Below are 27,316 nucleotides of genomic sequence, written 5' to 3'. Positions count from 1 at the left end.
TACTGACCTGTCCCTTGGATATGACAAATGGTGGATTAGTCTGAATGTATTGGGTTCATTTTTTGGCACAACTCCCAACGGGGTACCACTACGTCTTCTAAGGAAAGTGTTCTGAATGGACCTGCTGCCATTCTACCTAAAGATATTTCTTTTTTTATTTTTTTTGTCAAGATGTCTGGGTGTTGGTAGAGTGAGTTTAGATTTTTACTCCAGCCTTTCTTGATTTTAGAAGGGCATGACATGCCTATATCTGTGTCTCCTCCTCCTTTTACTCCTCCACCTCTTTTCTTTTCGCATGACTATATGTACTTGAGACTTTTCCATGTGTTTGTTGTGTCTTCTGAGCAGTTTGTCAGCTTTTGGACACCTTTTAATGTGTTTTCTATGTGTTTTCAATGTGTTCGTATGTGTTTGCCTGCCATTGGTTTCAATGGGGTTTGACGGTGTTCGTCGAACGTTCGACGAACAGTTCGTTGAACATGTCCCTGTTTGACGAACCGAACCTGAACACTAGGGAGGTGGCTCATCTCTACTTAAGGGTTGTAATGTTCAAATAATATCATTCCCTAACCCATGATTATATATTCTCATCACTATAATCAAGTGATGATTTCTATGTGACTTTTTGTATGTAGTTATGTCTTGTCTTACTCTTAGTGGACAAAAGGGGCTCCATTATTTTAGTTGATCTTATTAAAAGTTAAATTTTATTAGTACATCTACCTGGCTTTTTCACACAAGTGTTGCCTTCCATTACTATCTTCACTATTGGACATGAATGTGGCACAGTATATTCTTGCCCACAACAGGAGTAGTCTTGGAATTGTATAGTGCAGCGCATGCCTAAAATGTCAGTGCAGAATATACAGGAAAGATATATATCTTGGTACCATGTTAGCCAGAAGATAGAAACATATTTAGAATTGAGAGTCCTCAGTGGTTGATACCTTTTAATGGCTAACTGAAAAGATGGTAACAAATTGTTACCATCTTTTCAGTTAGCCATTAAAAGGTATCAACCACTGAGGACTCTCAATTCTAAATATTTTTCAGTGCAGACTATAGTGATGAAGAGCATAGCTTGATTATTCAATTAAGTGACATAGTGACCAAAAGGAAAAGTATGAAGAAGAGTTTTCTGTGTAGAGCCTGAGTACCTACTGATCATGGGACTGCCCACTGGGTAACTAACTCCTCTTAAGTTAACAAAGAATAATCTATAATTAGATTTCTTTTTTGTATATGGAAGGGGCAAGATTATGTCACTGATATTTATCTTTATCTACTGTTTATGAATATATACAGTATCATCCTAATGGTTTTAGTTGACATACCATACTATTGACAAGTAACAAGCAAGTATTCCTTAAATCTTTATTTAAAATGAGCTTGCATGTTAATGTAACATAATTCATGGTTAAGTGTCCTGTAAGAAGAATTTTATTTCATATTTTCTACAGATGCAGTGTTTTTTCTTAATCATAGTAATCTCCATCATACCCTTTTAAGGTACTTCTTTATGTGTAATACCATGGCAGTATATTCACAACCTTCAAAGTCCCCGTTCATTGAAATCAGTTTCCATTTATTACTAGCACTAGCCTGTGTATTTACAATGGCTTCTTTAAATACAGGTACAATTGTTCTGCACACTTTTACTCAGTAGGGGAGTTCAATGACTTTTTATTTGACTTTGCGGCAACAAGAGCTTAAACAACTGCTTCCTTTCAAATAAAGTTCACGTTTGTTTCCATCTGCAGACCGAAAATGAAATGTGTTTGTAAGGACCAATTTCTTCTACTTATTATTCTTTGCCAGGATTTGCAGCTGTTTGAGGTTTATAAAGTCCCCCATTGATGTGATGATATTCTCTGAGTATTGAGTGGTCAGTCACAATGGAAAGAAACATAAGAGTTGTGCTCCTGCATTAACAGGGAACATTAAGATGTGGTTTCTTTGATCTGCAGGCTCTTGGATTTGTAATGTACTCATGTTAAATCAAAATTATAGGCCTTCCTTTCTTTCAAATACTGTCATAAAAGCTTTCTGAAACAAACATGCTCAATCATATCTATGAGCGCTGAAAGACATCATAAGATCATAGTGCAGTCAGCAATTAGCTCTTATCAATAATGTGCTGCAGTTTGTATAAGATTTCAGTCCACATATCATGGGCCACCAAGGCTTGCAATCCTAGAAGTAAGTGTCCCAAAAAGGCACTGTAAGAATTGAGAAAACCAATAATGGGGGATATGTGCGAGGACAAAATTAATCAAACTAGTTCTTAAAATCTGATAACCTTTATTACATACAATTCATAAAAACAACAATGTAGAGATAATCCAAGAGGTACAAACAAAAATTAGTTGGTGGGTTAATTTTAACATTGAGAGATAGAATATCAAAAAGAAAATGTAGAAAATCACATTGTATAAATTATATAAATTTATTTGCATTTTGCAGTGAGAAATAAGTATTTGATCCATTTGGCAAACAAGACTTAACACTTGGTGGCAAAACCCTTTTGGCAAGCACAGCAGTCAGACGTTTTTTGTAGTTGATGATGAGGTTTGCGCAGATGTCAGGAAGAATTTTGGTTCACTCCTCTTTGCAGATCATCTCTAAATCAGTAAGATTTTGAGGCTGTCACTTGGCAACTCAGAGCTTTAACTCCCTATATAAGTTGCTGTGAGATTAAGGTCTGGAGAAAGGCTAGGCAACTCCATAACCTTAATGTGCTTCTTTTCAAGCCACTCCTTTGTTGCCTTGGTTTATGTTTTGGGTAATTGTCTTGTTGGAAGACCCAGCCAGGACCCATTTTTAATGTCCTGGTGGAGGGAAGAAGGTTGTCACTCAGGATTTTATGGTACATGGCTCCATCCATTCTCCCATTGATGCGGTGAAGTAGTCCTGTGCCCTTAGCAGAGAAACACCCCCAAAACATAATGTTTTCCACCTCCATGCTTGACAGTGAGGATGGTGTTCTTTGGGTCATAGGCAGCATTTCTCTTCCTCCAAACACGGCGAGTTGAATTAATGCCAAAGACTTCAATTTGTCACATCTGACCAAAGCACCTTCTCCCAATCCCTCACAGAATCATCCAGGTGTTCATTTGCAAACTTCAGACAGGCCTGCATATGTGCCTTTTTGAGCAGAGGGACCTTGCGGGCGCTGCAGGATTTTAAACCTTTACGGCATAATGTGTTACCAATGGTTTTCTTGGTGACTGTGGTCCCAGCTGCCTTGAGATCATTAACAAGTTCCCCATCTGTAGTTTTAGTCTGATCTCTCACCTTCCTCATGATCAAAGATACCCCACGAGGTGAGATTTTGCATGGTGCCCCAGATCGATGTTGATTGAGTCATTTTGTATTTCTCTCATTTTCTTACTATTGCACCAGCAAGTTGTCTCTTTCTCCTCCAGCATCTTACTTACGGTTTTGTAGCCCATTCCAGCTTTTTGCAGGTCTATGATCTTGTCCCTGACATACTTATAAAGCTCTTTGGTCTTGCCCATGTTGTAGAGGTTAGAGTCTGACTGATTAATTGAGTCTGAGGACATGTGTCTTTAATAAAGGTCACTATGTAAAACAGCTGTCTTTAATGCAGGTAATGAGTTGATTAGGAGTGCCTAACTAGTCTGTGGGAGCCAGAACTCTTAATGGTTGTAGGGGATCAAATACTTATTTCTCACTGCAAACTGCAAATAAATATACATAATTTATACAGTGTGATTTTCTGAATTTTATTTTTGATATTCTATCTCTCAATGTTAAAATTAATCTACCCTTAAAATTATAGACTGTTCAAGTCTTTGTGGGAAAACTTACAAAATCAGCAAGGGATCAAATACTTATTTCCCCCACTGTATATACATAGAGTAAAAATAAGTATGAATCAGTATTCATGAGCATATAAATATATATCTATGTAAGGGTGTCAATACCTAAGACGCTAATGTAACCCATAGGGTTATAAGAGGTAACAAATATAAATAATTAGTAGTATTAATCTCACCCACAAAACACCTGAGTTTCACAAATGATTCATCAGGAGTGACAAAAAATTGACTACATATGTGTCTTCTTGCAGTAAAAAATAGTACCTGACAGGGAAGATATCATGATAATTTCCACTGTGGTGTACCAACTAATGTTTTATGGAGAGACATGTATCACACAGAGAGAGGTCTGGGGTATAACTCGCTTGGCAGCGATAACACATACAGGAAGACTGTATTTCTTTAAAAGTTCACCTGGGTTTATTGCTCCATAACCCCAGCAGCACAAACACAAAGTAAACAGCCTTTAGATCTGGCAAAAAACATAACAATGTCTATGAACAGGGCTTTGCTCCATCAGACCTGTGGTCACACAGGCGTGGTTGTGGTCCAGTATTCAGGCATTTTCTGGAGCCAAACACACACACAGTTCCCTAGGCTCAGAGTTACCTCCTTAAGAGGTCCTCTGGTTTCCCAGGCCGGCTTCATATATGTCCTGTCAGCCCGGACCCTCAGTGCTTCCTGGACTCAAAAGGAGCACTCCACCGCTCCAGTCTTACACATGGGCCTCTCTTCCATGTGCTGCACACAGGAAACAAAATACCTTCCTGTCTTTACAGGAGCACACCCCTTGGGAGGTGTGTGATTAAGCAGTTCCACCCATCACTTCTGGTTAACCCTAAATCCAGCCCTTTACTAAAAATATAGGTTTGTGGGACTACAAACCCCAGCAACCTGTCTTCATTTTAGATCACAGCAGACCTCTCTCTAGTTGGTACACCACACCACCTGAAAGTCTTTGATGTAGCAGCAGGATGAATTTGCATAGCACCACTCAGTTTCAAAAGCAATTGGGCTTTCTTAGTTTTTCAAAGATCACCATTACATCAAATAAGTTAGGAATCAAACATTAGTTCCTTGGTACTTTGGATGATTTCTTTGCCCTCAAACTGAAAGAAGTTCATCAGTGAATGTCATATATGAGCTTGAATATGTTTGGAAAACAAAATGATCCTGGACTAAGTTTTTTTAATGTTTGGATCCTTATCTTCCATTTGATCATCAAATGAAATGCAAGAAGCACTGGGCGGAAGTCAAAACATTTAAGTTTGAAACCCCTTTTAATCACTTTGTGGGCAACTAACCTGTTACAGAAGGGAAAGGCAGGTGGTCCAACGAGGAATTTATATACCACAAGAGACCACAAGAGGCCACTTCATTCCTCAAGCTCTTCTGCATCGTGACATAGGACAGAAACAGTTTTTAGTTTTGCAAGTGATAAGGTATGAGCTTGAACAGAGAAATGTGTACATAATTCTTATGCAGACCTGTGATGAAATCTTAGGAGATCCAGCAGCTATGGTGGACTGCAGAAAGTAAAAGGCTATGCTCTTTGTGAATGTCCTTGCCTTCCTTTGCCCCTTCCCTTTAAAGCAAAGATTTAATTCGCTGTGAAAATAGTTTTGCACTTCATTTGTCCTTTTTAACCCTGTTCTCATACCAAATATATGGACTTTTCCTTGGGTTCTTTATGGCTAAGGCTATGCAGAAAGCTTGACACCATTTAAGAACTGTTTAAAGAGTTCTTTGTCTCGGTCAGGAAACTTAAGGTTATGAACTGGGAGGAGATATCCAAGGCTACTGTAGCCTGATGATGTTAGATACTGGTTAAACATGTTAGAAACGGGGTATCCTGGACTGTCCAATACTTTTTAGTATGTTTCTTTTTTTCTTAAAGTGATCTCTCTCTCCATTGCCAGCAAAGTGTTTGAAAGCAAGTGTCCATTTCATTGTGAGATGGTTCTACTCCTTCAATGGAATGCAGCTGTGTTTAATTAAACTGATAGGACTTGACTTGGAAAGGCACACACCTGTCTATATAAGAGCTCACAGCTCACAGTGCATGTCAGACAAAATGAGAATCATGAGGTCAAATGAACTGGCCAAAGAGCTCAGAGACAGAATTGTGGCAAGGCACAGATCTGGCCAAGGTTACAAAATAATTTCTACAGTTCTCAATGTTCCTAAGATCACAGTGGCCTCCATAATCTTGAAATGGAAGAAGTTTTGGACCATGAGAAGTCTTCTTAGACCTCGCCGTCCAGCCAAACTAAGCAATCATTGGAGAAGAGGTAAAAAAGAACCCTAAGATCACTGTGGCTGAGCTCCAGAGATGCAGTAGCGAGATGGGAGAAAGTTCCACAAAATCAACTATCAATACAGCTCTCCACCAGTCGGGTCTTTATGGTAGAGTGGCCTGATGGTATCCTCTCCTCAGTGCAAGACATAAGAAAGCCCACATAGAGTTTGTTAAAAAACACATGAAGGACTCCCAGACTATAAGAAATAAGATTCTCTGGTCTGATGAGACAAAGAAAGACTTTTTGGTGATAATTCTAAGTGGTATGTGTGGAGAAAACCAGGCACTACTCATCACCTGCCCAATACAATCCCAACAGTGAAACATGGTGGTGGCAGCATCATGCTATGGGGTTGTTTTTCAGCTGCAGGGACAGGACGGCTGATTGTCATTGAAGGAAACATGAATGCGGCCAAGTACATTGAAATCCTGGATGAAAACCTCTTCCAGAGTGCTCTGGACCTCAGACTTAGCCGAAGTTTCACCTTCAAACAAGACATTGACTCTAAGCACACTGCTAAAATAACAAAGGAATGGCTTCAGAACCACTCTGTGACCATTCATGACTGGCCCAGTCAGAGCCCTGACCTAATCCCAATTGAGCATCTCTGGAGAGACCTGAAAATGGCTGTCCACCAATGCTCACCATCCAACCTGATGGTACTGGAGAGGATCTGCAAGGAAGAATGCCAGAGGATACCCAAATCCAGGTGTAAAAAACTTGTTGCATCATTCCCAAGAAGACTCATGGCTGTACTAGCTCAAAAGGGTGCTTCTGCTGAATACTGAGCAAAGGGTCTGAATACTTATGACCATATGATATTTCAGTTTTTCTTTTCTAATAAATTTGTCAAAATTTCCACATTTCTGTTTTTTTCAGTCAAGATGGGGTGCAGAGTGTACACTAATGAGAAAAAAATGAACTTTTTTGAATTTACCAAATGGTTGCAATGAAACAAAGAGTGAAAAATTTAAAAGATTCTGAATATTTTTCGTACCCACTGTATGCTGCTATACATGGGTCATAAATAGTGTTGAGCGATACCTTCCAATACTTGAAAGTATCGGTATCGGATAGTATCGGCCGATACCCGAAAAATATCGGATATCGCCGATACCAATACAAGTCAATGGGACTCAAGTATCGGAAGGTATCCTGGATGGTTCCCAGGGTCTGAAGGAGAGGAAACTCACCTTCAGACCCTGGGATCCATATTCATGTAAAAAATAAAGAATTAAAATAAAAAATATGGATATACTCACCCATCCGGGGGCCCCTGGACCTTACCGATTGTAACCGGCAGCCTCCGTTCCTAAGAAAGAGCAGTTTAAGACCTTCGATAACGTCGCGGCTTGTGATTGGTCGCGTGCCGCTCATGTGACCGCTCACGCGACCAATCACAGGCCGCGACGTCATCGCAGGCCCTAAACTCCTCAATGAGGAGTTTAGGACCTGCGATGACATCGCGGCCTGTGATTGGTTGCATGAGCGGTCACATGAGCGGCACGCGACCAATCAGAAGCCGCGACATCATCGAAGGCCCTTCACGCGCTCATTCTTAGGAACGGGGGCTGCCGGTTACAGCGGTAAGGTCCAGGGGCCGCCGGAGAGGTGAGTATATCCATATTTTTTATTCTAATTCTTTATTTTTTACATGAATATGGATCCGATTCCGATTTCCGATATCACAAAAGTATCGGAACTCGGTATCGGAATTCCGATACCGCAAGTATCGGCCGATACCCGATACTTGCGGTATCGGAATGCTCAACACTAGTCATAAATTGATTAGGAGAGACTTTTTATCTTTTTTAAAATTTCTGTTATATGAAGATATATATACGAAAAGCAGTTATTTTCTAAAGTTGACTAAAAGCAATATGGAAAAAATTTTTTTTTGCCATTGGCAAATAATTTATTACTAATATCATTCACCACCTAAAGAGTCATGTTCTTGTATTGTATATGTATTGCTTTCATTGTTACTCACAAGGTGAAGTTTGCAGTGATGAAACTCTCACTTATAAGACATTACATGGCATTTCTTATAGATATATACCTGTTTTCTGAATACCCTTTCCTTTTATGATGGACAAAAGCATTTGGGATAGTGTTTGTGAGTCACTGGATTCCCTATCAATAAATACTTCCTTTAACCAACCCTTTGAAACACTTAAAATATGGAAACAACTATTTTTATACCTAAAAATGGGAACCAGGTAGTCATAACATACCAAACAGAAAACAAAAACCCATTCCTATCTACTGTATATTAACAAGACAAGCTTACATTAAAAAGAAATGTTATCTAACCTGATTATTTTGGAAATCATAGTCTAAAGAGTATTGGAGTTTCCCAAGCTTTTCTTCCTCCTTAGGCTGTTCTTTGCCTTCACCATCAGTTAATCCAGTCTCGGCATCATCATCGTCATCATCATCCTTTAGCGCCTGTAAGGTAAATTTATGGAATGCGTCAGGTTTTGTTATGATTGTGATATTCTGCATGTAAAGCTTTGCAGTAGCTTTACAGTAGAGATTCGGGACTTGGTTTTATTCATACTGCAAATATTTGTGCGTAGCAGGTAGCAAGAAAATTAAGAAAACTGATTTTAGCATGGAAGCAGGCATATTATGCTTACATTTCACCCAAACTACGTTACGTGAATACTGCATAATCCTTGATAGCAAATCAGTTTTATTAACAGTTAACAGGAACACACATGCTTATAGCAGTATTATGAAAAATTCATTAAAACGTTGCATAGAAATGAACTCAAGCCAATACTGCATGCACTATATCAAGGCCCAATGCAAAATTATGGCTGCCCCATTCTTGAGTTTCATAAAAACTTTTCTAGTCAAAAGTGCCATTCACAGTAAAATATTCAGTCGGAATAAAACATGCTATCATTGAAAGGAGGCTAATGAAATAAAGGTTTTTCTACCTTAATGTTTTTTTCATTCATTTCAATGTAAAGCCAGGCTGAACCAAATTAATTGTGTATTGTTTATATTTCATTACAAAACTTTAAGAATTGTTTGTTAGTAATTAAGTCGTTGCATTGCAATTTAATTAACTGGGGATTTAGTCTTACATTTTCCACTAGTAATTTATATAGCTTATGTGTTCTTGCTGCCTTACAATAACATTTAGAAAATGAATGTGTTTGTGAGTGCTTAGTCTTCCATAAGTTAACTATTGGTAGATAAAAACAATAGCAATGATTTTTAAGATAGATGTTCGTTCTTTGCACTGATTTCACATGCACATTTTCTGGTTAAGTTCTCTTTTTTTTTCTTTTTTTCCCCAAAAATGTAGCATTTTAGACACAGTGTTGAAACCCACATTTATTATACATTTATCACATAGATAATGCCACTGGTATAATTTCATGTTTCCCATTGGATAATATGATATATTGCTATTTAGCCAATAGGCTTTAGAATTACATTTTGGAACTGTGAGGAGTTAAAATGTACATATGTGTGACCAAGTCTTTGTCTCAGCATTTTTTTAAGTTAAGGGGTTGTCCGGTCCAAATCGAGAAGTCTGCAGTCACTCTGTGACTGAGCCGGGATTGAAGGTTATGCATGAGTAATACATACCCCCAGCCAGGGCCATTCTAGTAGGTGTTGCCTCACTCCATACACTTGTATGGAGCGAGGCCACCTCTCGACTGGTGATGCAACCATCCAGTCAGTGTGGTAGACAAGAGGGCATGGCCTCGCCCCTTATAAGTGTATGTGGAGTGCAAGGCTGCTCCCACTGGTCAGAAGCATGTATAACTCATACATACCCTCCAATCGCGGCTCAGAAACCAGCAAATCCACATAGTGCTGGGGATTCATGAGTCTGCAGTCACACAGAGTCACTGCAGACTTATCGATTTGGACCGAGCAACTCCTTTAATGCACTATGTCTGACAAATGGTCTACTGAATATAAATATGTCCATTTGTTTTAAACACACTGTATTCATTCCACACCATGGATTGTCTGATTTGTGAAGTATATTTCAATATATTTTCCCAGTAATACGCAAAATGATTTGGCTGTAAAATCCAACATACCTGCCAAGAAACCATCAGCCTATGAAACTACAACAACAAAAACTTAGTTATAAATGTTAACTAAGGAATATATCTGGCAGAGCATTATATTACTAATGCCAGTATGTTAAATGCTTTTTTATCACTGTAGTTAAATCTTTGGGCAAAACAGCAGCTTGTCAGCACATAGCTGTCAATCATTTTTAAGCGATTTGGCCGCAGCTATTTTGTATTTTTCAGATGGAGCTTTAGATGACATTTCAAAGACCTACAGTATTAAAATGATTTGACAGGGTTTTAGATTTTATCATTGAGTGTGTTTTATATGCTATTTGCCAAAACATACTCTGAAAAAAACTATATATATTTTTTGCCATTTATAGGACTAAAACCAAGTACTGTAAATGGAGCGGAACGACAATGCCAGACATAAAATATGGACAATCGTGGAGCTATGTTAGGGCTGGCAGAACGCACCAAATAATATTAAAGAGGAATATAAGGTGCGTTCGCAGCCCGGGATCCACCGTGCAGAGATGACACCTGCTGCTTGGTAATGATGGACAGTATATGGCGGTATAACATGAACACACGTGGGTTAACTTCACCCGGTAAGTAGGAGGCAAACCCTGTTGCATCACAGGGTCGCAATACTGCAGAGTGAATGCTGGTGCTTTGGTCACAGGACTCTGCCCCAAGGACACGGGGTTAGAGTTCCTCTAGACCCACTAGCGTTTGGCGCCACAACTGCAGTGCCAGGGAAAAACTAACTTAAAGATTTACCACACTATGTGCGTACAGCACCGCTCTGGCGGATGCCACTAACCAACCTAAGGTTGGGCCAGGAAAGCGCACTATTTGCGCATGGCGCCACTCTGACAGACACTGCTGTAGATGCAGTACTGTAGTCCCTTGTGCTGCATGGCACAATCTGGCGCTAGTTAGCTCCAATCACCCACACTCAGTCAACAACACTACAGAAGGGGATCATTTAGGAGCTTTCATCAGATTGCATACACACATCCTCACATCCACGATTTTGGATTTATACTAGCGCATGGACGAGTGGCCATGCAAACCTTTTATGGCTGCGTCCTTCTGAGACCTTCCCCATGGTCCAATTAAAACCTGACCATGTGACCTCTGACTTCCAATGAGAGGTCATCCCACGGGCATGCTCAGTTGACAAAAAGCAGGACTTAGTCCCTGGAGTGTCTGCTCGCCGCTGACTAGTGCTGGTTACAATAGCTGGACCTGAGATGGCAGCAGTAACCAGATGCTCAGCATCAGCTTGAGCAAGATGCTGGGACCGACATCTCTGCTGAGCAGGCTTCTCTGTGGCTGGGGAAGAATGGGAGATTGCAAACGACATGGTTCGAGATTCCCCCTGTGCAGCGGCGGGAACTCGACATCTATCAAGCTGTTTCTGCAAAATAGCAGACTTTTTTTCTAATCTTATAGAGACTATTTAATAAATATTTGATTATTTGATCCACTTTATGTGGATGTTCATAGTGAGAAAGATTATGTGCTTTTAAACAGAACTGGTCAACTCTGATAACATTATTTACCTGTAAATATAGGATTAATCTGCAGGTAAATAGTATTAAAATGCTGCAGCAAAGTGAAGGACAGCATCCAATCCAGGTGAAGTATAAAAAGTCCTTTATTGTGCCAAATGTAACGTTTCAACCATATAGGTCTTTTTCAAGCATGCAATACAGTCAAAATGGTGGTCTTACAGCTTGCACGGTCTTACACACTGACGAGGCGGTACTGCCTACATGGCTGGTCACGTGGAATTGTTTACCTTTTGAAGTTGTGCCGATATGTATGGGTATGTTTTGATGATCAGTATACGAGGTCCTTTACCTAGCTATATAGCCAATAGTGGTGAGACATATGGTATTATGGCACATAGATTCAGCAATTTCCTTTTTTTTTCCTTTGAGCTTGATATGAGTATTTACTAAACACCCTATGAGAGCTGTGAGATGATTGGCTTTTGCATTTGATGACTTGTTTGGGAGTTGGTGATTGGTTGTGATAGATAAATGGTGTATTGGTGGGTTTTAGTCATGTGGGTAAACTGGTTGAGACACGGTGTTCCATTGGTTACTAATGTGCTTGCACAAGAAACAGATGCACAGATTGGTGAATGAATACCATGGTAACTGATATTTGCCTGACTTTTGGGGTGGTCATTAGTGTTGAGCGATACCGTCCGATACTTGAAAGTATCGGTATCGGAAAGTATCGGCCGATACCGGCAAAGTATCGGATCCAATCCGATACCGATACCCGATACCAATACAAGTCAATGGGACTCAAGTATCGGACGGTATTCCTGATGGTTCCCAGGGTCTGAAGGAGAGGAAACTCTCCTTCAGGCCCTGGGATCCATATAAATGTGTAAAAGAAAGAATTAAAATAAAAAATATCGCTATACTCACCTCTCCGACGCAGCCTGGACCTCAGCGAGGGAACCGGCAGCGTTGTTTGTTTAAAATTCGCGCTTTTACTTGGTTACGTGAAGTCCCGGCTTGTGATTGGTCAGGGCGGCCATGTTGCCGGGACGCGGACCAATCACAGCAAGCCGTGACGAAATTACGTCACGGCTTGCTGTGATTGGTCCGCGTCCCGGCAACATGGCCGCCATTAACCAATCACAAGCCGGGACGTCACGGGAGGCTGGACACGCGCCCATTTTAAAAAGCGCGCGTGTCCAGCCTCCAGTGACGTCCCGGCTTATGATTGGTCACGGCGCCATGTTGCCGGGACGCGGACCAATCACAGCAAGCCATGACGAAATTACGTCACGGCTTGCTGTGATTGGTCCGCGTCCCGGCAACATGGCCACCATTAACCAATCACAAGCCGTGACGTCACGGGAGGCTGGACACGCGCGCTTTTTAAAATGGGCGCGTGTCCAGCCTCCCGTGACGTCCCGGCTTGTGATTGGTTGCGCCGCGGTCAACCAATCACAAGCCGGGAGGCTGGACACGCGCGCATTTTAAAATTTTAAAATGGGCGCGTGTCCAGCCTCCCGGCTTGTGATTGGTTGATCGCGGCGCAACCAATCACAAGCCGGGACGTCACGGGAGGCTGGACACGCGCCCATTTTAAAAAGCGCGCGTGTCCAGCCTCCCGTGACGTCACGGCTTGTGATTGGTTGCGTCTCCCATGTGACTGCGACGCAACCAATCACAAAGCCGGGACGTAATTTTAAAATCCTTAAGGACCTGAAATTACGTCACGGCTTGCTGTGATTGGTTGCGTCGCCCATGTGACTGCAACGCAACCAATCACAACGCCGGAACGTAATTTTAAAATCCTGAAGGACCTGAAATTACGTCACGGCTTGCTGTGATTGGTTGCGTCCCGGTCACATGGGCGGCACGCAACCAATCACAAGCCGGGACTCACGTAAAGGAAAGAAAAGCGCGAATTTTAAACAAAGAACGCTGCCGCTTCCCTCGGTAAGGTGCAGGCTGCGTCGGAGAGGTGAGTATAGCAATATTTTTTATTTTAATTCTCTCTTTTACACATTTTTACATTAATGTTGTTTCGATACCGATACCCGATATCACAAAAATATCGGATCTCGGTATCGGAATTCCGATACAGCAAGTATCGGCCGATACCCGATACTTGCAGTATCGGAATGCTCAACACTAGTGGTCATATCTCTATATGTGTGATAATGAGGTTTATTTCTTTGTTTTTCTTTATATTTACTAGATGTGTTATGGGTCGCTATTAAATGTATATGTATTATGTATATTTTATATTGTATATTTCGTGTTTGCTAATATGATAATAACGTGGGCAGTCATGAGATGCTGATTGGAGGTTGTGAATCTACTTCCTATATAAGACCACCATTTTGACTGTATTCCATGCTTGAAAAAGACCTATATGGTTGAAATGTTGCATTTGGCACAATAAAGGACTTTTATACTTCACCTGGATTGGATGCTGTCCTTCACTTTGCTGCAGTATGTACTTTTCCATTTGGGTCCAGTGGAACTAGGACGGGCATCCCTATATCAGTTGTGCTGTCTGCAATTTTCTAATATTTAGTATTAAAATGCTGCCTGGAAATCTTACTGAAAGAGTAACTACCGGGAAAATATTAACTTTATTATCACCCCTGCAGCTGCCTGCTTTCAATCATAGAGGTGATGCCCAGAGCAGATTCAGTCAGTGCTTATGTCACTGTGGCGGTATGCACACCCCGGGACTTGAACAGTTAATTCTGCACTGATACGCTGCAATGCCAGCTGTCAAAGTGCTGGCCTGCTCACAGTAGAGTAAGCGGTGATTGAAGATGCTTGGTGCACAGTCCCATTACTGAATGCTGGCTGAGTGGCTACAGTCACCATTCACTATACTTTTAGTGGAGGCTAAAATCATGCTGGAACTTTGATTGACAGCCGGTTCTGCAGCATATCAGTGAAGATCAGGTTGTCTTTCAAGTCTTCTTGTGCTTGGGCTGCTGCTTACAGTGATGTGACCCATGGTTGAAGCTGCTCTGGGCATCACCTTTATGACTGAAAGCCATCACTTACCGGTAGGAATAACATTAATTTTTTTCCCACCAGCCGCACTTTCAGTAAGACTGCCCGGGAGCTTTATAAATCTATTTATCTAAAGATATATATCTGCAGGTAAATAGCTTATTAGAGTTGACAGGTTTCCTTTAACAAAAATCAGTGCTACCTATGTCCCTCGGCCCAGTCTGGTTATGCAGCACTTCCTCACTTGAATGGAGCTGCCTTAAAGTAAGAGCAGTATTATTTATGCATATAAAAAAGACACATTTTTCTAATCTCACATCTTTAAGAAACACTTAATGTTTATCCATCTTTACCAAAAATGGAGCCCTAGTTAGGTGGAGGATTTGCCAATAAGGTCTTTCATTAGCCTTGTGAAGAACACATCTAATCTTGAGCAGTTCTAAACTCATTTAATGGAGCAAATTTAAGGACTCATATTTCACTTTGTTGAAATTATATTATTAGGAAATGGAACATGAAGCATGCAATTGATCTGTAATTTTTGTTTAATAAATGTTGATTATTTGCAGCAATTACACAATTTTAGCCTTCTAATACAATTGTGCTTGTATTTGTGGGGATAACTCTATTTACGTTTGAATGAAATCAATTTAGTTCAGCCTCTTGATGTATTAAGCAGTGTTAAGCAGTGGATTAATCTCAACTGAGAAGCCCCAGCTGTCAAGACAACTAATCATAAAATGTTTCCACTATCTATGGTTTATCCAAATAGGAAAAAAAAACCTACCGCAAGTGACAATCCAGAACAGTCATGAGATACAACACAGAGAAGGGAGGACACAGAAGGAAGAAATCAAATTAAGAAGACAGCGACACATAACATAACCATTAGTAAGAACTTTGGAAAAATGACCATTAAATTTGCATTTCATTTACAGTTGATCTTGCCTTCTGAGCAAACTGAAATGTAGGTCAATTCTGGTGTTCAGAAAACATTTTAGACTCTGTAAAATCATTTATACTTATGCTTGCATTCTAGATATGAAATGTAACACCATAAAACTGCATTCATATCTATCATACATGTCTATGCCCTACACTAGTATTGGACTTTAGTATTTCTACTACCTCTTTCTCCTACAAACCTATCTCCTCAACATTGTTTTTTGGCAGTTGAGCATACTTAGCTCAACCTAAAGTCTATTGTAGGTATGTTCATATTGGTGCATGTTATAAATGCACAGAGTTACTAAGGGAATTGGCAAGTACAACCAACATGGTATTATTACATACCTGTCCCAGATATTCCAAGCTCTGCTTCCTTCACCTTGAGGAGCAAGGATGTGAACCACTCAGGAATTTTGGGAGCAGCAGGACAGATTAAGTGGAAGACAGCAGTGGTAGATGCAGGTTAAAAGGTTGTCCGATCTAAATTGATAAGTCTGCAGTTACTCTGTGTGACTGCAGACTTATGAATTTCCTTAGCACATGCACTGTGAGCTACGAGGATTTGCCATTTTCTGAGCTGGGAATAGCGGTGATGTATGTGTTATGCATAATCCCGGGCAAAGGCCTTCTAGTGGGAGCGACCTTGCTCCATGTACATGTTTTGAGACGTGATCGCCCAGTAGCCGCGGCTGTCTAGTTGGTGAGGTCTCACTTATTTCAAGTGTATGGAGCAAGGCCAAGCCCACTAGACAAGTTCTGGCCAGGAGTATGTATATCATCTACATACTGGAGCAGATGATTAGGGAAATGTGAGGTGGCTTAAACGGGTTAGGGCCCAGGAAAGGTTAAAACTAGGAGTGTTATTATTTTACCCCTTCTCAACTCTCAAAACAATAAAGCAAAAAAGGTGGCCAGCAGGTTTCCATTTTGCTTGATCAGCATGAATGGAATCTATAAAATTTCAGATTCACTAAAAAATGAAATTCTCAGGAAATCTTTAACAGATTTGATTAATTAGATAATGAATCGCTCATCTCTAAATATAGCATAATGTAAAAATATCCCACAATTTCTTTTGATGGGACAACTTCTTTATTTTATCAATACCCACTTCTACATATACTGTAAACTAGCCTGAGCTTTATAGTTTGTGTAGCTCCATAATATATCTTTAGCCATATCTATATATATATTCAGCCATTCACATATAAAGAAAAATGCAGCTGATTGTTACCAATAACCAGAGCCTGCAATGCAGTAAATATAAATGACTTTAAAGAAAACCATTTACAAAACCCTTTGAGAAATGTTATTTGGCCTAGTTCTCAAAATATAATTGTAAAACTATTATGAAATGACCATTGACCACTCACATGACAGCTCAATTCCCCCTTACACTTTGGTATCAGCAATGAAATGTTCCTATAAATGGGATGATTTACTAATCATTCTGTCACAGAGAAGAGAGTTCATAATGTGCTAATACATCTACTTCAATCCCTTATAAATATTTCAGATGCCTTCCAAGCATATTCCCTCTTGAAATAAATAGGTCATTTTTCCACATAGTAACAGAGATAGTACATTATACAAAACTGAATAACATAATACATAGAAAACATGAAAGGAGAAAAATTAAGAAAACAAAATGAAAATGTAAAAAATAAAGGAATAAAACAAGAACAATGCACATTGTTAGTAACCCAATGGCGGTCATTTATGCTGAAAAAAGTGAAGTGAAACAGGAACCTGTATCTTTGGGTTTGTTCGTGTTCATTAATGATAATTTGTCACATGAGAATAGCTTCATAGTTATCCCAGACTTGAGAATATTTTATATCCATCTTTGTACAGAACAAACCACAACCAAGACCTTTCTACAGTTCAAGTTTGGTCATTGCTCTTTATGAATCATTTGGCAAATTGTCCAGAGACATTTTTGCCAGGATACTTATCAGTCAAAAACCTGCAAGTAATGAGGGCAAACACTTTACTGGTAAATCTAGCTACTGCTCTGTAATGGCTAGCTAAAATATTGAGATTCATTTTATTTACATATTGACCTATCCATATTATTTGTGACATTGATTTTATCAGAGGGGAGAGGGTGCAGCTACATTGGTTGTTCCATTTGAACTTATTACTTGCTATTTATATATGCAATTATATTCTATTAACAATGAAGTCATAGCTTTACTATCTGATAATTTAATTCTAAAGCGAAAATTATCACGTCTGCACTTCATGCTATCAGAATATAGCTCCTTTATAATGTAACTGAAAAATGGCAACCTCCTCGCCCTATCCTCTGACATTAATAAATGGAAAACTGTTAGTTTTGGATATCAATCTTTTAAAGGACAACATATATAGTTTAACTTGTTACATTTGTCTTATGACGCTGAAATGAGCAATTGATGTCCAATATTGGGCAAAATGATGGCTCAGTGGTTAGAACTGTTAGTTTACAGTGGTGGAGACCTGGGTTCAAATCCCACCAACATCTGAAAGGAGTTCATGTTCTTCCCATGTTTGGGTGAGTTTTATCTGGGTACTTCGGTATCTACCTATACTTTAAAAACATACTGATTGGGGATTTAGATTGAGAGCCCCAATGGGGACAGTGTTGATAAAGTCTATATAAGCTCTGCAGAATATGATGGTGCTTCATAAGTAAGCATGAATAGATACAATGGTATCCATATACAATAGGTAAAAACTCCTACTTTGGTGGAACTGTCAATTATCCAGTGTGTACAGGGTGGGCCATTTATATGGATACAGCTAAATAAAATGGGAATGGTTGTTGATATCAACTTCCTGTTTGTGGCACATTAGTACATGGGAGGGGGAAAACTTTTGAAGATGGGTGGTGACCGTGGCAGCCATTTTGAAGTTGGACATTTTGGATCTAACTTTATTTGTTCCAAAGGGAAGAGGGTCATGTGACACATCAAACTTATTGAGAATTTCACAAGAAAAACAATGGTATGCTTGGTTTTAATGTAACTGTATTCTTTCACGAGATATTTACAAGTTTATGACCACTTATAAAATATGTTCAAAGTGCTGCCCATTGTGTTGGATTGTCAATGCAACCCTCTTCTGCCACTCTTGACACACTGATAGCAACACCGCAGAAGAAATGCTAGCACAGGCTTCCAGTATCTGTTGTTTCAGATGTTGTACATCTCATATCATAAGGAAATTGTCTATGCTGTTTTTCTTGTGAAATTCTCAATAAGCTTGATGTGTCACATGACACTTTTCCCATGAAAAAAATAAAGTTGGATCCAAAATGGCTGACTTCAAAATGGCCGCCATGGTTGATATCACCAACCATTCCCATTTTATTTAGGTGTATCCATATAAATGGCCCACCCTGTGTATGGATGTCCAGACCATCACCTAGCAACTGTCATCAGGAAAAGAAGGATTAAGCATGTTCAATTCCAACACGCCTGATCATTTGTTCCTGTGGGAATTAATTAAAAGACTTCTATATAATTCATTTCCTGAAGCAATTTGAGTTTTTGGGGTTTTTTTTTATACTCCAGGCAATAGCAGCCATTTGATGATGAAATTATGCGATTAAGTCATACGTGAACCCCATTGTCAATATAAAAAAAATCTATAAGTCGATTATAAAAACAAGTGCAAAGAAAAACAGTGTTGTTACGAAATTGATGAATCAACCTTCCAATTAAATTCCAATTTTGTTTTGCAAGTGCAAGTTTATTAACATATCGTGATGTTTACTATTAGCAACAACATTGTTTTTTTAATTAAACTTTCTGTACATTTATTTGTGGAACATTGTAGGAATTAATCTTTTTGATGAGGGAATAAAGAGAACTAAATAATTAGGATTCTGCTGAAATAAAGGAAATTGGTTATTCTTCTGTGATTGCTGTAGCTGGCATTTCATAGGAAGAGAAACATCCATAGAATACTGTTATTTCTTTGTAAAGCTTGATTAAAAAAATATGACTATTTTAGCATTGTGTTAAAATGTCATTAACAGATTTATTCTAATAGCTAAAATGCAGAAACATTAAAGACATGAAAAAAACATATTTTAATTGACATAATCAGAAACATGAAAAACATATGTTAATTAAAAATCTACAAAGCAAAAGCACAAGTGATTTCTCCTCCTTAGTCAATTTATTTGTACATGTAATTCTAAGGCTTGCTTTCGGTATGGTACTTTTTCTTCTCTGAGTCCTTTTTATGACCAATAAATAGAATATTCACCAAGGGTATACGATATATATTAGGAAATTACCATATTAGAAATTCCATAATATAAAAAAAATATATATATATATATATATATATATATATATATATATATATATATATATATATATATATATATATATATATATATATATATTTATATATATATATACAAAGAATAGAGCAGAGTTTCAGCTGAAATTTTAAATTCCCTGCATCTCTTCTCCATCAGTGAAGAATCTAAATCTTTCTTTGAACCTGGATTCTTTCAATGATAAGGGGATATTGCAATATACTGATGCCATTAAAAGCAGATTCAGGGGGCTTGAATGGGTTTAGGTCAGAGATTAACCTGACTACGTAATTGACTTTGTACTGAGCTTAGTGCTGCTGTTGTAGCTAAGTTATGAAGTTATGTTGATTCAAGTCCTTTATTTGTTGGCTGAGCTTAGTTTTATTGCTGTATATATAGCAGTCTAGTTCTAGTTTGTTAAAGGGGTTGTTAGACCTTACTGTACAAGTCTGCAGTCACTATTTGACTGCATGCTATCAGAATATATCTGTCAGAATGATTCCATGGGTAGGACCCAATGTCAAAATGGTGCCATTAAAAAAAAAATACAACTTAATCTGCAGAAACAAGTCCTTAACCAAACCTTTTTTATATTTACATATTGATGAGTGGATTAAATAGGTTTGGTTGTGTGAATTGTGAATGACAAAATGAAAACAGTGGTTTAAGACCCAGATACACCTTCTGCGGAGTTACACGACATCAGAACAGTACATATTTGCCAATTGATAGTCGTTTAATAAGCTGTTAAGACAGGCAGATGACAAAATCACATGATGAGTAATACATTGTTCAGTGCACCATTCAGGCTGCCACTGTTCTTGATGTGATGGCAAGAGCGATGGTCTTTTCATCAGATGATGAGAAGCCTGTTCACACTGCGTGATTATCTGCAACAAGTATTCCTAGGAACGCTCGTTCCCAATAATTGAGCCGTGTAAATCCACCTTTCTTGATTACTAGCTTTAAAACCCAAACAGGCTTGGCCATTAGGGGTTAATATACAGTGTACAGGTCTAGCATTCTACATTAAAACACATACCGTAATGTATTAAATTATATTGATACAGAAAACTAACTCATACCTAACTTGTCCTAAATAAATATCATTATTTTATTTGGTTATTTAGGTAGGAATAATTTCCCATGGCATGCTACACCTGGAACATCTCGTACAAACTTCAAGTTGCGTATCTGTTATTAAAAATGTGAATTTCATGCCTCTACTCGCATCCTACATCTTCAGCCTCCACATCTAATTAAAAGTAAGGAGTAGGGCAGATTGTAGCTTTGGCACCAGCCGATGAGTGGGCTGATTAGGAACTGGGAATCTGCTGGGAAGTGGGGAAAGGCAGCAGGAGGCATCTCCAAGACACTAGCATGGAAACATTCCGAGGAGATGGCTACCACAATAATTACTTTGCCATATATTAACCCCTTTCCACAAAGGAACATTATATTAATGTCCTGGACAGGAGTTCTCAAGTGTGGTGGGTGCTTAGAAATATTATATAGCTGGCACCTGTCTCGATCATCTGTGGAGGCAGCGGCTCTTAACCATTTAAATGTCAATGTCTGGCAGCAGCATGTACATGGAATGCGATGGTGCTCATGTACATCAGCTCTGATCAGCCCCTGGTGACACTAACACCAGGGAATATTTTTGGAGTTACAATCTTCAGAAAAGTTCTCCTGGTAGGGCATCCATAGAAGGCATATTCACATGATAAATTATTATGGAATATTCACATGAGACAGATTTGTTAAAGACAGTACTGCGACTGTATCAGTTCTCCAAAAATCAATGCTGATGCCATAGATACAACCCTTTTGAACATACCATATAAAGGATAATGAGAATATCAGCAATGTTTTAATTTGACAGTACCTTAACATCTGTTCCCAAAGTACCAAAAGGACATGTACAAATAATTTAAATAGACAATAATAATAATAATAATAATAATAAATACATAACTTTGCTTTAGTTTTGTAGATCTTACATTTTACATAAATATGTATAAATATCTACAACATATATATACAGTACAGACCAAAAGTTTGGACACACCTTCTAATTTAAAGATTTTTCATGACTATGAAAATTGTACATTCACACTGAAGGCATCAAAACTATAAATTAACACATGTGGAATTATATACACTACTTAACAAAAAAGTGTGAAACAGCTGAAAATATGTCTTATATTCTAGGTTCTTCAAAGTAGCCACCTTTTGCTTTGATGACTGCTTTGCACACTCTTGGCATTATCTTGATGAGCTTCCAGAGGTAGTCACCAGGAATGGTTTTCACTTCACAGGTGTGCCCTGTCAGTTTTAATAAGTGGGATTTCTTGCCTTATAAATGGGGTTGGGACCATCAGTTGTGTTGAGCAGAAGTCTGGTGGATACACAGCTGATAGTCCTACTGAATAGACTGTTAGAATTTGTATTATGGCAAGAAAAAAGCAGCTAAGTAAAGAAAAACAAGTGGCCATTATTACTTTAAGAAATTAAGGTCAGTCAGTCCGAAAAATTGGGAAAACTTTGAAAGTGTCCCCAAGTGCAGTGGCAAAAACCATCAAGTGCTACAAAGAAACAGGCTTACATGAGGACCGCCCCAGGAAAGGATACCAAGAGTCACTTCTGCTTCTGAGGATAAGTTTATCCGAGTCACCAGTCTCAGAAATTGCAGGTTAACAGCAGCTCAGATTAGAGACCAGGTCAATGCCACACAGAGTTCTAGCAGCAGACACATCTCTACAACAACTGTTAAGAGGAGACTTTGTGAAGCAGGCCTTCATGGTAAAATAGCTGCTAGGAAACCACTGCTAAGGACAGGCAACAAGCAGAAGAGACTTGTTTGGGTTAAAGAACACAAGAAATGGACATTAGACCAGTGGAAATCTGTGCTTTAGTCTGATGAGTCCAAATTAGAGATCTTTGGTTCCAACCACCGTGTATTTGTGCGACAGAAAAGGTGAACAAATCGACTCTACATGCCTGGTTCCCATCGTGAAGCATGGAGGAGGAGGTGTTATGGTGTGGGGGTGCTTTGCTGGTGACACTGTTGGGGAAGTATTCAAAATTGAAGGCATACTGAACTAGCATGGCTACCACAGCATCTTGCAGCGGCATGCTATTCCATCCGGTTGGCATTTATTTGGACCATCATTTATTTTTCAACAGGACAATGACCCCAAACACACCTCAAGGCTGTGTAAGGGCTATTTGACCAAGAAGGAGACTAATGGGGTGCTACGCCAGATGACCTGGCCTCCACAGTCACCAGACCTGAACCCAATCGAGATGGTTTGGGGTGAGCTGGACTGCAGATTGAAGGCAAAAGGGGCAACAAGTGCTAAGCATCTCTGGGAACTCCTTCCAGATTGTTGGAAGACCAATCCTGGTGACTACCTCTTGAAGCACATCAAGAGAATGCCAAGAGTGTGCAAAGCAGGCATCAAAGCAAAAGGTGGCTACTTTGAAGAACCTAGAATATAAGACATAATTTCAGTTGTTCCACACTTTTTTGTTCAGTATATAATTCCCCAAGTGTTTATTCATAGTTTTGATGCCTTCAGTGTGAATGTACAATTTTCATAGTCATGAAAATACAGAAAAATCTTTAAATGAGAAGGTGTGTCCAAACTTTTGGTCTGTACATACTGTAGATACAATAGCAGCTTTATATGTATATATGTACATTTTACTGTTTGCCATCTCTTATATTGCATGTCTGGTTTATTACACTTCAGTGTAGCTAACGTCTATTCCACTGCAATGATTTTCATTAACGAGCAGTCTTGATATTGATCAACAGGATTCAATACAACTAAACGCACCTACATTTTATATTTACAAATTGTGATATTTCACATGTTCTACAGCTTTTAACAATACACAATATAATTTGTGTTACATACTCTTCATATTAAATTTTATATGTACGCCCAACCTTAAAAATATGACAGAAGCTCTCAATAAAATATATTTTACTACACTTAATAAATTACTCCCTGTGAAGCAGTGTTTACAAAATCACATCCATTGGAAATCAATATGTAATTTGCTTTGCCTCATTTAAACTTATAATACATTTATTGTCTACCATGGGCGACATATTTCATTATCATTCCACTGCATGTCTAAAAATATGACAATGGTCGCCAATTTGGATTTGAAGTTCAAATATAATAATGTCCATATATGTAATGGAAGGAAGATTCTATATTTAAAGTTATGCTTTCTAGTTAATTGTTAAAAATGTAATACACATCACATGTTTGTATGCTTAAATTACAAAGAAAATTCAAAAGTACTTTATTTAATATTTGGTTATTTATGACAGTTTATACGCATCTTTTAATAAAAATTCAGTTAATATTACCTTTTGATATGTCATAAATGCATGTGAGAAGTCTGTGTTCTTGGATCCCTATCAATTTCTACATCATAAGGTCTTTATAGAGTATTTGAATCCCTCTGGCATTACTCACAGAATTCTGTTACTGGAAATCTGGTCCAACATTCTAAGCAAAATCAATCCGGTAATCCAGTAATAGAAGTCTGCAATCAGCTCCAAAGAAATTTAAGCATTCTATTCAGCACTTTCATTCTGAAAATTAATAGCAGCTTTGAGGAAAGTGTGGAAAGTGTCAACCTAGCTTTAGCTGTGACCTGTTATTAGCTTTTTAGATATTTTTATTAAAAGTGTTTAATATAAAACTGCAGTAAATATATACATATAAAACATGAATGCAATTTTTGTCATTTGCACCAACAGCATGAACAAGGACTTGGTTACCTGATCTTTCATGTTCTTGCCTAAATCTTTTACATCTTTCATATTCATAGCATTCTTGCCACCCTTTTCTTTCCCCTTCTTCTTATTCTTCTTTTTGAACAAGCATTTCTTGCAAACGCAGAAACAACAAGTGAGTATCAACAAGACAGCAACTATGGCTATTGCGATTAAGGCCCAAGGTGGCACTGAAAAATAAGAGAAGAACATAATCACGAGAAAAGCATTTAATTCCAGTTTATAGACAAATGTCATTTATTTGGCTACTATACCGAAGTTGGAGTTTTCACTCAATAGTTTTCACTAAAATTCGCAAACCTATTGCTTCACCTTGGAAAACAACCATTGGTGGATAATCAAACTTACAGGCAATAAATATACTGTTTCTTAACCCCACCTGTTTTCACCTTCTTGACCAGGCCAATTATTTTCAATTTTGACTAGTGTCGCTTTAAGAGGTAATAACTTTGGAACACTTCAACATATCCCAGTGATTCTGAGAATATTTTTTCATAACATTTTGTACTTCATATTAGGAGTAAGTTTAGGTTGATATAATTTGTGTTTATTCATGAAAATATAGAAAATTTGTCAAAAAATTTACGTTTTTATGCCCTAAACTAGATAACTTTATCACAGAAAATAGTTAATAAATAATATTTACCACATGTCTACTTCACACGAGCATCATTTTTGAAACATAATTTTTTGTTAGGAAGTTAGAAGGGTTAAAATTTTATCAGCAATTTCTCACTTTTCAACAAAATTGACAAAACCAATTTTTTTAAGGACTACATCACTTTTGAAGTGATTTTGAGGACCTATGTGACAGAAATTACCCAAAAACTAACACCATTTGTTAAAATTGTACCCCTCAAAATGCTCAAAACTACATTCAGAAAGTTTATTAACCCTCTAGGGGCTTCCCCAGAATGTGAAATGTGGAAGGAAAAAATTACATTTTACTTTTTCCCACCAAAACATTGATTTAGCCCGAGGCGAAAAGGTCGGATGAGAAAATGGACAATACAATTTGTTGTGCAGCTTCTCCTGATTAAGGATGGGAGGACCCGTGGATGTTTGGGTCCATCGGGTTCGGCCAAACTTTAAAAAAAACCTGTTCAGTTCAGGTACCAGAGCGGTACCAAAACTTGATGAAATGAATGAGGGGCCCAAAATCTAGTGTTTCCTAGTTGTTTGTGTGACAGCGCAGGAAATACCGGCTCTGATTGGCGGTAATCTTACTGATGCTACCACCGGTCACAGCACTGCGATTCCTGTACTGTCATACAAAGGACAGTGTGTGAGCCAGCAGCTCTGACCAGCAGTGGAAAGGCTACCACTGGTCAGGCATCGGCAGATAGCAGCAGGAACAGTAGAAGCTGAAAGTATTTACCAGTTCGTGCCTGTGCATAGTAATAAAGATGTCAGTGTGGTATATAACTAGTGCAGTGAGTGTGTAGCTTACTGTATAAGTATTTAGCTAGTAAATAAAAGAAAAAATGGCATGGGGTTCCCCTTATTTTTAATACCCAGCTGAGTGACTACAGGCAGCTAGGGGATAGTGTTATTATTCTTGGGTACGTCAAAGGTCGTGAAGAGGTTAAGTAGCTTTTTTTAGGTCTCTGCAAGTATTACCATAGATCAGTCTCCCAAGGTGTGCAGAAAACATTCAAATGATGTTTCAATTGTTTTTTGGAACTTTAATATACTTCAAGATAGACGGACATACAAATAAAGTATGACAAAACGTGAATTTTTAGGAACTTTGGCTATTAATCATTTAGCTTCCATCAGTCCACAAAGATTGAAGAGAACTGATGGCTTACTATGATAGCCAGATACCTGCTGAGGGCCCGTCACCGCCATCTTGGTACTCCTTTAAAGCTCAGCTTTGGGCTGAGCTTAAAAGGAGACTGTGATTTTCATTATATATATTGAAGTACTAGGTTATATTAGGGTAAACACTGTAACAAGGGAAAAAAATAAAAAATTGAAGTCAATGAAAACATCAGCTCTTTGTGGTAAAAAAAAACCATTATTTTCCATTATTGGAAAAATAAAACAATATGGGTCTTGGAAAATGGGGAGAGAAACCTTTTTTTTTTTTTTTTACGAAATTCAGATTTTCACTACCTAAATAACAAAACTTATACAAGTTTGGTATCACTGTAATTGTACTGTCCTGGAGAATCAGATTTCTATGGCATTTTTACCATGAATTAAATTTTGTAAAAACAAAACCCCAAAATTTGCACATCTTTCACCATTTCACTTCACGTGGAATTTTTTTCATGTTATTTAGTGCATAGTGCAGTAAAATGAATAGTGTCACTGAAAGCTACAACTTGTTTCACAAAACAAACAGACATGTTGACAAAAAAAAGTTATAGCTTTTGAGTGGTGGACATACAACTACTCTGTGCTCCACCAAATGGTGTCTTCCGAATGTGTTTAGGAGATAGTCTCCTCTGAAAGCCTAGCATAGCATCTGATGGAATATATTGTGTTTTGATTTTGGTAGATTCATGCAAAATC

At 38.4% G+C, this 27,316-nt stretch overlaps 1 protein-coding gene across 14 annotated transcripts in view; it reads right to left on the bottom strand.

Moving 5' to 3' along the window:
- SYT1 (synaptotagmin 1) overlaps nucleotides 1-27,316 on the bottom strand; it is a 1,039,255-nt gene that overhangs the window by 222,683 nt on the left and 789,256 nt on the right. For 10 of the 14 annotated variants that reach the window (XM_077265350.1, XM_077265357.1, XM_077265356.1 and 7 more), the window contains 2 exons: nucleotides 24,782-24,966; nucleotides 8,456-8,590 (listed from right to left, as the gene is read on the bottom strand). In XM_077265350.1, coding sequence (XP_077121465.1) covers nucleotides 8,456-8,590; nucleotides 24,782-24,966 — 320 coding nt within the window. The remainder of the gene's footprint in view (nucleotides 1-8,455; nucleotides 8,591-24,781; nucleotides 24,967-27,316) is intronic. The other 4 variants (XM_077265361.1, XM_077265359.1, XM_077265362.1 and 1 more) reach the window with 1 other exon arrangement.

This window comes from Ranitomeya variabilis, chromosome 5 (assembly GCF_051348905.1).
Source record: "Ranitomeya variabilis isolate aRanVar5 chromosome 5, aRanVar5.hap1, whole genome shotgun sequence".
Classification (NCBI taxonomy): Eukaryota; Metazoa; Chordata; class Amphibia; order Anura; family Dendrobatidae; genus Ranitomeya; species Ranitomeya variabilis.
The sequence above is the reverse complement of the archived record's forward strand: the minus strand, read 5'-3'. Positions and strand labels throughout refer to the sequence as shown.